This window comes from Schistocerca piceifrons, chromosome 4 (genome assembly GCF_021461385.2).
Source record: "Schistocerca piceifrons isolate TAMUIC-IGC-003096 chromosome 4, iqSchPice1.1, whole genome shotgun sequence".
NCBI classification, from domain to species: Eukaryota; Metazoa; Arthropoda; class Insecta; order Orthoptera; family Acrididae; genus Schistocerca; species Schistocerca piceifrons.
In genome coordinates this window covers 111539258-111552459 of record NC_060141.1, presented here as the reverse complement: position 1 = coordinate 111552459, position 13202 = coordinate 111539258, and the positions used below count along the sequence as shown (strand labels likewise).

General features: G+C 40.5%; 1 protein-coding gene across 1 annotated transcript in view; it reads left to right on the top strand.

Moving 5' to 3' along the window:
- Positions 1-13202, top strand: part of LOC124795640 (hemicentin-2-like) — a 729491-nt gene that overhangs the window by 361926 nt on the left and 354363 nt on the right. The window contains exons 4-5 of the mRNA XM_047259713.1: positions 6608-6718; positions 10621-10824. Coding sequence (XP_047115669.1) covers positions 6608-6718; positions 10621-10824 — 315 coding nt within the window. The remainder of the gene's footprint in view (positions 1-6607; positions 6719-10620; positions 10825-13202) is intronic.

The following is a 13202-nucleotide window of genomic DNA, read 5'->3' as shown; positions in this document are numbered from 1 at the left end:
TCAGCTGCAAAATACTAACGCGAATTCTTTACAGACGAATGGAAAAACTGGTAGAAGCGGACCTCGGGGAAGATCAGTTTGGATTCCGTAGAAATGTTGGAACACTTAAGGCAATACTAACCTTACGACTTATCTTAGAAGAAAGATTAAGAAAAGGCAAACCTACGTTTCTAGCATTTGTAGACTTAGTGAAAGATTTTGACAATTTTAACTGGAATACTCTCTTTCAAATTCTGAAGGTGGCAGGGGTAAAACACAGGGAGCGAAAGGCTATTTACAATTTGTACAGAAACCAGATGGCAGTTATAAGAGTCGAGGGGCATGAAAGGGAAGCAGTGGTTGGGAAAGGAGTGAGACAGGGTTGTAGCCTCTCCCCGATGTTGTTCAATCTGTATATTGAGCAAGCAGTAAAGGAAACAAAAGAAAAATTCGGACTAGGTATTAAAATTCATGGAGAAGAAGTAAAAACTTTGAGGTTCGCCGATGACATTGTAATTCTGTGAGAGACAGCAAAGGACTTGGAAGAGCAGTTGAACGGAATGGCCAGTGTCTTGAAAGGATGATATAAGATGAACATCAACAAAAGCAAAACGAGGATAATGGAATGTAGTCAAATTAAATCGGGTGATGCTGAGGGAATTAGATTAGGAAATGAGACACTTAAAGTAGTAAAGGAGTTTTGCTATTTAGGGAGTAAAATAACTGATGATGGTCGAAGTAGAGAGGATATAAAATGTAGACTGGCAATGGCAAGGAAATCGTTTCTGAAGAAGAGAAATTTGTTAACATCGAGTATAGATTTAAGTGTCAGGAAGTCGTTTCTGAAAGCATTTGTATGGAGTGTAGCCATGTATGGAAGTGAAACATGGACGATAACTAGTATGGACAAGAAGATAATAGAAGCTTTCGAAATGTGGTGCTACAGAAGAAGGTGGGTAGATCACGTAACTAATGAGGAGGTATTGAATAGGATTGGGGAGAAGAGAAGTTTGTGGCACAACTTGACTAGAAGAAGGGATCGGTTGGTAGGACATGTTTTGAGGCATCAAGGGATCACAAATTTAGCATTGGAGGGCAGCGTGGAGGGTAAAAATCGTAGAGGGAGACCAAGAGATGAATACACTAAGCAGATTCAGAAGGATGTAGGTTGCAGTAGGTACTGGGAGATGAAGAAGCTTGCACAGGATAGAGTAGCATGGAGAGCTGCATCAAACCAATCTCAGGACTGAAGACCACAACAACAACAACAACAGGACGACTTAGTATCACATCAGACAGAAGGGGTACATAACATGTCATATGAATTTCTAAACTTATTGGGGGAAGTGGCAACAAGACGGCTATTCACGTTGGAGAGTAGAATATATGAGGTAGGCGATAAATTGTTAGACATTAAGAAAACCATCATCCAAACAATTCCGAAGATAGCAAGAGCCAACAATGGGAGACAATTTTCGCACAGTCAGCTTCACAGCTCATGCATACAAGTTTTTAATTAGAATAATATTCAGCAGAATGGAAAATATACTTGAGAATCTGTTAGATGACCATCAGTTTGGCTTTAGGAACCGTAAAGCCACAGGGGGGCAGTTCTGACGTTGCGGTTGATAATGGAAGCACGACAAGAAAAATCAAGACACATACATTGCGTTTGTCTAGCTGGAAAAAGCGATTCACAATGTAATACCGTGCAAGACGTTCAATATATATGTAAGGTAATGTACAATATTTATAAGAACCAAGAAGGTAAAATAAGACTGGATGAGCAAGAACGAGGTTCTCGGATTAAAAAGGGTGTAAGACTGAGGTGTAGTCTTGCACACCTTTACTCAGATTATGTACAGAAGAAGCAATGACGGAAATATAAGAAAAGTCCAAAGTGGCATTAAAATTTAAGGTGAAAGGGCATCAATCACAAGATTCGCTGATGACATTGGTATCCTCGGTGAAAGTGAAGAAGAATTACAGGATGTATTGAATGGAATGAACAGCGTGATGAGCAGAGAAAATGGACTGATAGTAAAATTAAGAAAAAAGAAAGTAATGAGAAGCAGCAGAAATGAGAATATCAAAAACTTAACATCAGAATTGTGGACCACGAAACACACGAAGTTAAGGAATTCTACTACCTAGGCGCAAAATAAACCATGACAGACGGAGCAAAGAGCACATAAAAAACAGAGTAACACTGGCGAAATGGGCGTTCCCGGACTGGAAAAGCCTGTTAATGTCAAATGCATGTCTTAATTTGGGGATGAAAATGGTTTAAAATATATTACGTAAACAGAAGCATGTCCAGATATTTTTCTGCGATTGTCGTTGTAGTAGCCTACACTAGAACACTTTCCTAAAAATTAAGACAAAAGAATAAGACATTCATCAGATTTGCAACACTCTTACACAGAGTTGATGTTCAGATTTGAATATTAATTTAAACTACATCGTAATACACTCAGTACTTCCCGGAAATATTAAGATAAGTCAGAGGAGATATTTTGTCTAAACAGTTGCTAGATTATCAGACTCTATTCTGCTAACATTTGTCTCTGGTTCTTTTGCCTAAGCACCATTGAATACAGATTAGTCTTCTGTCAGCCACAGAGTGTTGTGAAATCAAAGGTCCGTTGGCGCAGGCTAATTAGACGCTGTTAGAAGGAAGTAGGGACCATGTAATCACGGAACAATTGTAGAGTCCAGAATAATTAAACTGTAAAACAGCTCGCTCACAAAGCTTCAAGTAGCACTCAACTCTACCTGCATGTGCAAGATAAGCTTAGCCTGAGTTGTCACGTTTACATTAACAGTTTTCTTTCAGATTCGAAGTCGTTAGGATGTTTGAACACGTCTGACAAAAATGGTACACTTAGAGAGGAAACACCGAAAGTGTTAGAATAGAAAGCTGACGAGACTTTCACATGTCACTAAGGGTTCCTATTGTCAAATGGGGGCCGCAGAAATTCGGTCCCAAGGGGGAAGATTCTAAATTTGCAAATTTTTGTGCAACAGATAATGTGTTGTACTAGTAGTTTCTTATCTAGGGAACTTTAACAACCCACAAGTACATCAAACTTACTTTATCTCAAATATTTGATAGTTATTCACTCATTATGTCTTGAAGGTAGATTACCTTGAAGCCAAAAAGGTAATAATAATTCAACAGCAGATGCAAAGTACATGTTTTTATTTTATTAATATGCTCGTTATTGATTTAACGATCTGAAATTACATCCTCATATAATTAAATACGTCGTGTAAAACAAGATAGAAAATAAAATTGCGCAAAACTCGCAACAGATACTCTTATATTTATGCCAAAGATAGATTAACATTTAAAGTTAAAATCTCTAGTAGACGAAAGTCAGATCGATTATGCAAAATTATTTAGGATAGCAAAAAAACTATGAAGCAAAATGTGCCGCTGATTTGTATTCGAAGTGGAAGGAAGTAATATAGATATCAAACATTACTTGTTCTACTGGGTTGTTGCCTATATCACACTTATTCCTCCCAGAGCTTCACATCTGATCATGTTAATGGAATCATTGCATTATTTTTAAATCTTATAACTCTCAAAAAAGACTTGTGTATCAAACCAGAGCAAGATTTCGAGAAGATGAATGTGGAGAATCTTTCAAAACAATACAAAAATTTGAAAACAGACCCGACTATTGGAAGCTTAACACAGCAACAAGGTGGTCATTGTTTCTCCAGTCTGACAAGTGATTGTGTAGCGATTATAATGTCGAGTGTTCCTTGATAATCTGTAGCTATTCTCTTCTGTAAACTGCTGTATGGTACTCAAATAAGGATAATCTTCAGTAATTTCCCCGAATTCTGTCTGGGTCGACGTAGTTCAACTGTTGCTCAACACATTGGATGCTAATTAACTCAACATGAAGTAGTTGAGTAACTCGCTTCTTAAACCTTGTTTCACGTTTTCATACACAGCTTGCGTGCGCATATTCGCACTCATATGCGATCAAGCACACCACAAGCGCATTACAGAAACCAGATATACGAATGGATATTAAATATACGATATCATAAGCAGATGTATGAGATGCAAGATGTGTGAGACAGGCGAAATATCCTCAGACTTCAAGAAGGATATAATAATTCCAATTCCAAAGAAAGCAGGTGCTGACAGGTGTGAAAATTATCGAGCTATTAATTTAATAAATCACGCTTGCAAAGTACTTTGCAGACGAATGGAAAAACTGATAGAAGACGACCTTTGGTGAGATCAGTTTGGATTCAGTAGAAATGTGGGAACACGCGAGGCAATACGGACCGTACGACGTATCTTGGAAGCTAGATTAAGGAAAGTCATACCTATGTTTATAGCATTTGTAGACTTAGAGGAAGCTATTGACAGTGTAGACTGGGCTACTCTTTTTCAAATTTTGAAGGTAGCAGGGGTAATATACAGTGACCGAAAGACTATTCACAATTTGTACAGAAACCAGATGGCTGTTATAAGAGTCGAGGGACACGAAAGAGGGGCAACAGTTGAGAAGTGAGTGAGACATGGACACCAGTGTCTCACTCACCAATAATATTCAATTTGAATACTGAGAAAGTAGTAAAGGAAACAAAAGAAAAATTTGGAATAGGAATTAAATACAGAAAGAAGAAAAAAAACATTTAGGTTTGTCGATGATGTTAAGGCGTAAAGTCAAACGCCGGCCGATGTTGTTCAATCTGTACGTTGAACAAACACTAAAGGAAGCCAAAGATAAATTTGAAGTAGGAATTAAAACTCAGGGAGAAGAAATAAAAACTCTGAGGTTTGCCGACGTCAATGTAATTCTGTCAGAGACAGCAAAGGGCCTGGAAGAGCAGTTGAACGGAATGGGCAATGTCTTCAATAGAGGATATTAGATGGACGTCAATAAAAGCAAAACAAAAGTAAAGGAATGTAGTCGAATTAAATCAGGTGATGCTGAGGGAATTAGATTAGTAAATGAGACACTAGTATTTGTAAATGAGTTTTGCATTTTTGGAAGTAAAATGACTAATAACTATCGAAGTAGGGAGGATATAAAATGTAATCTGGAAATGCCAAGGAAAGCGTTTCTGAAGAAAAGAAATTTGTTAACATCGAGTATAGATTTAAGGGTCAGGACGTCTTTTCTGAAAGTATTGGCACGGAGTGTAGCTATGTATGGAAGTGAAACATGGACGATGGATAGTTTAGACAAGAAGAGAATAGAATAATGCTGAAGGTTAGAGGGGTAGATCACGTAACTAATCAAGAGGTACCTACGAGAATCAGGGAGAAGAGGCATTTGTGGCACAACTGGACTAGAAGAAGGGATCGATTGGTAGGACACGTTCTGAGGCATCAAGGGATCTCCAATTTAGTACTGGTGGGAAGCCTGGAGAGTGAAAATCGTAGAAGAAGGCCATCAGATGAACAAATGAAGGATTACATATACATATAATTTTACGCGTGATTTTAGAGAAAATAGTATCTTGCACTAGTAAAGAGTAAACGCTTGGTTAAATTTATTTGTTAAAACAATATGGGCATTTTTCTTTATTGTTCCACTCCTCACAACATTTGTGCTATGCCCTCCCAATTATTTAACACTTTTAATATACTTCTCAAATTAAAATGCTCACAGAAAGTTGGTATATCTTCATCTGCACCGCTCATTCACAGGCAACAGTTAGTATACACGTTGCTCCCTCATTAACATTATTATTAATTCTTAGTAGTAAGCGTCTCTTAATACCCCTTCCAACCATACTTTTTAAATCAGGGTCCAGCAGCCACCAAACTTGACATGCTCCAGGCGGACGTAACAGTAAACTTTATTGCTCTACTGTAGCTCTCCGATCCGAATTCACTTTGCACTTGCGAGTTAAAGTACCTCTTTTGACTTGCTTTCCCACAAATCGCAGTGCAAATAACACAACCCAACACATTATCTAACGGTATTTTATAACTATCCACATTAACGAACCTACATTCTATCTATCTCCCCTTCGCTTAAAAGCACAGATAATGCTTACTCCTGACTGGGTATAGCACGTAAGTGAATTTACTATAATTTTACATTATAAAAATTTTACGTAAAAGAAATATGTATGAACCATTTATATGCAACTGAAAAAATGCCTACAAACATAAAATGAATGTACACTTGAAGCAAAACAAACGGAGAACGTGTCCACAAGATGTGAATTTAAATCGAACAGTACGTCGGAACCGATATGAAAGATTAAGCATGTGTTAATACTGTGTCATAAATGTGTATTAATGTGTCATAAATATGATATATTACTGATAACTTCTTTAGTTTTCTGTATCTGTTAGAGAACACTAGTAATAAATAAATTACTTTTCCGCTGCTGAGACTTATACAACGATTGCACTATGTAACACCCTGTGTCCTCGAAAACAGGTTATTAAGTTTTCAGAATTTATTTTTACGCTTCCTTTTATGATGACGTGTAATTTCAGTCTAACCTTTCATAGCACTCCCTGACATCCCATTAGTTTCGAGAATTTAAGTTCAATAATTATGCTACTGTTACTGAACTCTAATGTGCCGTTACAGAGGAAACACAGCAAAGAAATGCAGTTCTGATTCTGTCCCAGAGCCCCCGGAAGACCTGGTGATTGTGGACGAGAAGGGCAACAACCGGACATCGGTCGTGGGGCCCTACACCGAGGGCTCCAGTCTCTCCCTCAGCTGCGACGTCTTTGGAGGTCAGTACACCGCGGCCTGTGCTGCGCCGGCTGGAATCTTGTATCTGCACAAGGCGAGTAGTTGCGTGATCTTACTTCAGATTATCTTTTGTGCGGTCTTTCGTCCGCACTGCGAACCACTGAACAGCATTTTTTTTTTTTTTGGCTCCCTTCTTTACACTATATTGACTGTCCATCTTTCGATACATTCTGTTGTTCTTTTTTCTTTTTCACAATACATAACAACTTCGTAGTTCCGCTTTATAAGCTATCTTCTACTATAACCCCTCAGAGTCACGTATTAACACCTAGGCTTTTTAATTCCAGCGTATCTTTTTCTGACTTCCTCTGTACTCTGTCTCTTTCCACTTTTCTTCTTTGTCGTCCATGATTCTGATCTGTACTAAATCGCACTCCATTTATCTAAGATTTTCTTTCGATCTTTAGATCAGCTTTTCACATATTACTTATTTCTTTTACTTTACTGCTTGCTTCGAAATTGATATGCTAGATTTTATTTATTTACTGCAAGTCATCCCGTTCTTGTTTAAGATACCTAGAGGTGTTTGATTTGATTTACTTGCTTCATTTTTCCAGTAGTGTTGTTGTATTTACCTTCCATTCCTATGACCTACTAATCACATTGTTGGTTACCTTGTCATTAGAGTGCCTGTGATACTCTTCAGCATTAGCATTCACATTTTCTACCATAATTTTCGTAATCTGTTCATCAAAAAATTTTATGGCGTTTTTAACATTCACCTTCTGATAAATTCTTCACTTACCATAAAAATTATTTTACAACCTCATCCCAGTACTTACTTAACGAAACACAAGAAAGACAGCATCTATTACAGGCTCGTTAGCTCAATATGTTTTCCGTTTTTGTCAGTTGTTCTCTCATTCTCCCGACTCTGTGCTCTTTCCGTTCACTCTCTAGCCCCTGAAAATTAGTGAGGTAGTATCGCATTTACCAAGTACTTGCTACTGAGTGTTTAGCATACCTGAACGTTTTAAAAGTATGTCATTGTATATCAATGACTTGCATTGATTTCATCTTCATCGTGCCAAACTGTGCATATGATTCATTTCCTATGGACTTCTCTATTCTCCTTCAGAAACCAATTTCATGTCATTCTCAATATTCCGATAGCGTTCTTTGCTCTCCTTCCACTCAGTAAGACATTTTTTGCATATGTAGGAATGTAGACCTTCCAGCGTACACGTTTCATGAAAAACTCCTGGGTTTCCATCCTGGTGGCAGTGTGAAAGCTCTTCATCATTTTTTGCATAGCGTCCAACCCACCTTTAAGAAAACACATTAAAAATTACGACTAATGAGTACATAGTACTTTCATGGTGTAATCATAGAAATGAATTTCCATTGATGTAAGGAACGCGGTACGAATTATAGCGACTGGTAAATACAGTGCCCACATCAGAGTCTCCTATTAAAAAATTAAAACGTCTCACAGTAACATGCTGGGAAGTGATAACTATGTGAAATATTTTGCAGTCTCCTTGAGATGCATTTCTTCCCGCTTCTGAATGACTAAAATCTAATCTCCCATTCTATTCTTCTGAGTGTACAAAAACATCTTTTGTTTGTCAGTGAAGTTCTACGTCCCAAAAAGTAATCATTCACTTTGGATAAATTTTGGGCAGCCAGATTTCTCAATCAATGAGATTGTTTTTAATGACAATGTTCTGTATACAAGATAAGTTAGCATATGTAAGAAATACAGGTAACGCATTATTTATTAATTCTCTAAAAGACAGAAATGATATTTTTCGTTAGTGTTGCAAACATGGCATCTTCCATGGTTCGCCGGAGTAGCCCCTAAGAGGCGCAATGCTGTTACGAAGATTTTTACTTTATTTTATAGTTTCTCAAACAATACGAGAAAATGAGTACACTATCAGCTTTGATCATAGCAGTCGCCAGAAGGAACTAATTCTCACTCTTAATATTGTAGAAAGGCTGAATCTTTTAAGTAGAAAATTACAGCGGCTTACTGTTCAATGGCTATTATCTCTTTATAAAATACTCAGGGTGACTGTAGAATGTCTTGTTCAGTTACTGGCTTACGAGTGTCTGTACACGAACGACTCGGCCACCGAATAATATTTAACTATCACTCTGTTACACTTTAGAGGCTTCTCAACCACAATCTTCATATCTTCACAGTATGGATAGTGCTTTGACGAAAATAACGGTGCCTTTTTGAACTCTTGTGTGGTATTCTGTGGTGTCGCATAAGGATTCCTCGTAGTTAAGAACTAAATGTGTTGTACAAATTCTATGCCATATATAAAAGACAGAGTGTTGCGTGCGGAATGATCGATAGAAACTGCGTTCGTCTCTCGTAATGATATTCCATTATCACAGAACTAACTGCTTCAAGAAACGCAACGGGGTTATGTTCCCAAGATCAGAAGAGAGTTGCAGACTTCATTATGACGACATACAAACGCTAGGTGCCATTTCAAAATTCTATGACAATTAAGTATATAAATATTACGACTGATTTTCTGCGTCATTCGTTTCTGGTGATCTCATCATTAAACTGTAACCTTCGCCTCACTATTTTTGTTGTCTGCTTAAGTCATACAAACAACTAAACCTGTCCCGATGAACTAAATTTGTGAAATGGCTAGTTATACTTGACCCACTGACCAAATGAAATACATTATATCTCTACGGCATTTGAGAACATGATCTTAAATTGCCGTTGGTGACGTATCAGCTAATCGGAAGGCTAAATTTCAGACTAGTTGTAAGGGCGACAGACTTTTTAATCAACAATTAAGAACAAATACTATATACAAATGACTTTTGAAATCTTTAGAATACATGCACTACCTCATAGGAGCTCATTAGCTCTCTACTGGAGCAAGTACTTTTTACAGTACTCACAGCTTGGAGAAGACTGGATCGAGAGTATTGGGTAATTGGTCACCATCTTCTTCTTTCATTGAAAAATGGACTGAAAGATTTTACATTATGTCCACCGTGGCTCATTTCCAGGAATGTCAAAAATGACCAGAAAGAGATTTTCACTCTGCAACGGAGTGTACGCTGATATGAAACTCCCTGGCAGATTAAAACTGTGTGCCGGACCGAGCCTCGAACTCGGGACCTTGGCCTTTCGAGGGAAAGTGCTCTAACATCTGAGCTACCCAAGTACGGGGCGTGCGTCGTGCTTAGGTAGCTCAGATGGTAGAGCACTTGCCTGTGAAAGGCAAAGGTCCCGAGTTCGAGTCTCGGTCCGGCGTACAGTTTTAATCTGCCAGCAAGTTTCAGTGTCAAAAATGATCACAAACCCAGGAGGAAGTAAGATTATTTGCCCATCGCTACTGTATTTCCCCTATGGACATACCCACTGTACTTGCAGGACTATTAGATTTTTAGGACACAGAGATGCAGGCATCCTGCATTCAGGGTAAAAGCGTTCGTGAAGTAATTGGCAGATAATGGCTTAAGCTTTCAGCGGCACATGTATAAGGTCTCAAAGCATAACACTGGTACATGGAGGACAATATTTTGAGAACAACTCAATGACTTTACCTAGTCCTCTCAAAACTATACCTAGCAAGTATACATCACTGTAGTTAGGTGGTACATGATATCGCCATTCAAAGACTCACCATCATTAGGGACTTATGGGTCTCTTACCCATACTTGGATGAGAAACAGTATCACCAAACGAATACTCACCATCGCTAGAGACATTTGACCCACTGACAGTCCGTTACCTGGTGACATGATATCCTGCGCCTGCCAGTAAGCAATGTGACTGCTCATTAATCCCGTATAGCTGAAAGACAACGATGTGCATCGACTATAATTTTGGTCTCTGGGAGGTTGCTGTTGAACTTAGCCTACTTATGAGCTTTGATCACAAGAGATATGTGATGTGCAGGCAAACCAGCACCTACTGTGGAGTGGTACCGGGAAGAGCGACTGGTGAGCAACCAGTCGTCGGTGGTGGGGAAGGGCCGGATGCGCGCCCAGCTCACCATGCACGGCCTCACGAGGGCCGACCTGCTCACCAGCCTGCGCTGCAGAGCCTCCAACAACGACCGCCGCCCGCCCAAGGAGGCCGCCGTCCTGCTCGACATGAACCGTGAGTATCAGCTACCTCACTGCTGACCTGTCTAGTCACTGTCTTACGAACATTGCATCCGTGTTACTCGATATCCTTCTTGAGTACCATCTACTGTGCTGTTGGCTTGTTTCGGCACTGTGTCATTTTGCTGTTCACCTGCCTGTGTCAACTGCGAGTACCAGCTACAACACAGCTCACCTACCTGCTACTGTGTCACGCGTAATGCATTCCTCTTAGCTCGGCAACAACCATTGGTACCAGCTTTACCAGCTCTGGCACTGCTCATTTGCCTTGCCATTGTGAGATAGGCGATGCACATGTGTAGCCTGACCTCCACTGTGAGTACCAGCTACAATGCTGCTGACGCACATAGTCTTGTGTCATGGACGTTGCTCCATGTTAATCAACATCAGCCTTGACTACCAGCTACCGCACTGCTGAGCTTCGCACAATGTCGTGGGCACTGAATGCTCGATATCAACCGTGAGTACCAGCTACGATGCTGCTCACCTGTTTACTCATTGCGTGATGGGCAACGCATCTGTGTTGCTCGACATCAACAGGGAGAAACAGCTATGTCCCGATTCACCTAGCGATTCACTGCGTTGTGAGCCACGCATTCATGCTGCTCGACATTAGCCAGAGTACCAACTGAGTTGCTGATTACCTGCCTAATCGCCATGTCACGAACAGTGCACCCGTTTTACTAGGCATCACATGTGAGTAGTAGCTATGATGCTGCACAACCAACTAGAGATTTTGTCATGAGTCATACATCCATGTTGCTCGACATCAGCTGTGAGTAGGATGTATGGCACTGATCACTTGCCTAGTTACAGACAATGCGGCCATGTTCCCAGACAACATAAGTTGTGAGACTACACACCTCTCTACTCGCCGTGTCATGGGCCATGCACACGTGTTGCTCATCAACTATGAGTACGATCTAGTCATTCTGCAATGGACATTGCATCCATGTTTCATGACACCAACCAAGTGTACCAGCAGCTGTGCTGGTCGGTTGTCATTGTCCCATGGACATTGCATACATCTTGCTCGACACCAGCTCTGAGTACCAGTTACTATATAGCTCATGTCAAGGCAACAAACATGCGTACACTCTGCAGAGTATGTTGATTTACGACAGCTGTATGTGGATGAGTGTTATCGTGTTGAAAAACATCCCTGGGAATACTACTCATAAATGGCAACACATCAAGTTGAAGCATCACATTGACATACAGTTTTGTACTCAGTGTGGCTGGGATGGCCGCGAGAGTGCTCCAGAAGTTGAACGAAATTGCATCCCAGACGATAACTCAAGGTGTAGGTCCAGTGTGTCAAGCACGCAGACAGGCTGAGGTTGCAGGCCCTCAACTGGCCTCCATCTAACCAACAGATGGCCATCAGTGGCACTGAGCAGAATCAGCATTCTTAGGACACTCAACACATCTCCCCTGTCTTGAAATGAGCTCTCGTTTTACACCACTGAAGTCGCAAATGGCAGTGGCTCGGTGTGAATGGAATGCGCGCTACAGGGCACTGATTCCGAGCTGTCCGTGAGGTAACCGATTTGTAACAACTCGCTGTGTCACTGCGGTGCCAACTGCTACTCCAGTTGTGGCTGCAGAAGAAGTCCGGTGCGCTAGTGTCGAACGTGATGGTCTTTCCTCTCGGTATGGTCACGTAGCCGTGTGGACCCCAGTCTTCCTGCGATCGTACATTCCTGTGACCATCGCTGCCAGCAGTTACATACAGGGGCCACATTCATGCCAAGTGTTTCTCCAGGAACGCAGAAATAACATCCAGTTTCTCGTACCCCTGTATCGCGACTTCGTTCAAACTCAGTGAGCTGTAAATAATGGCGTCTTCGTCGCCATAAAGACACTCGTGACTAACGTCAGCTCACCACGTCCAGTTTCAAATATAATCGTGTATTTAAAGAAAGCGTGATTTACCCTCTCATAGTGGCACTACTAGCACCACTCTCACGCTACTGGCGAGATATTTGAATGGACATCAGCCGGCTGCGGTGGACGAGCGTTTCTAGGCGCTTCAGTCCAGATCCACGGGACCGCTACGGTAGTAGGTTCGAATTCTGCCTCGGGCATGGATGTGTGTGATGCCTTTAGGTTAGTTAGGTTTCAGTAGTTCTAAGTACTAGGTGACTGATGACCTCAAATGTTAAGTCCCATAGTGCTCAGAGACATTTGATCCATTTTTTTGAATAGACATCAACTTTCAGATGTAGAAACACGCGTATCAACTTTCGATTGTGTAGCACAACACTTTTTTGGTGTTGCTTCGTTGCTTTCCGTCAGTGTATAAGTAAACGGACAAGGAAAAATTCCGTCTCACTGCGCCTAATCCTATTGTTGACGATCAGTTTTGGCCAG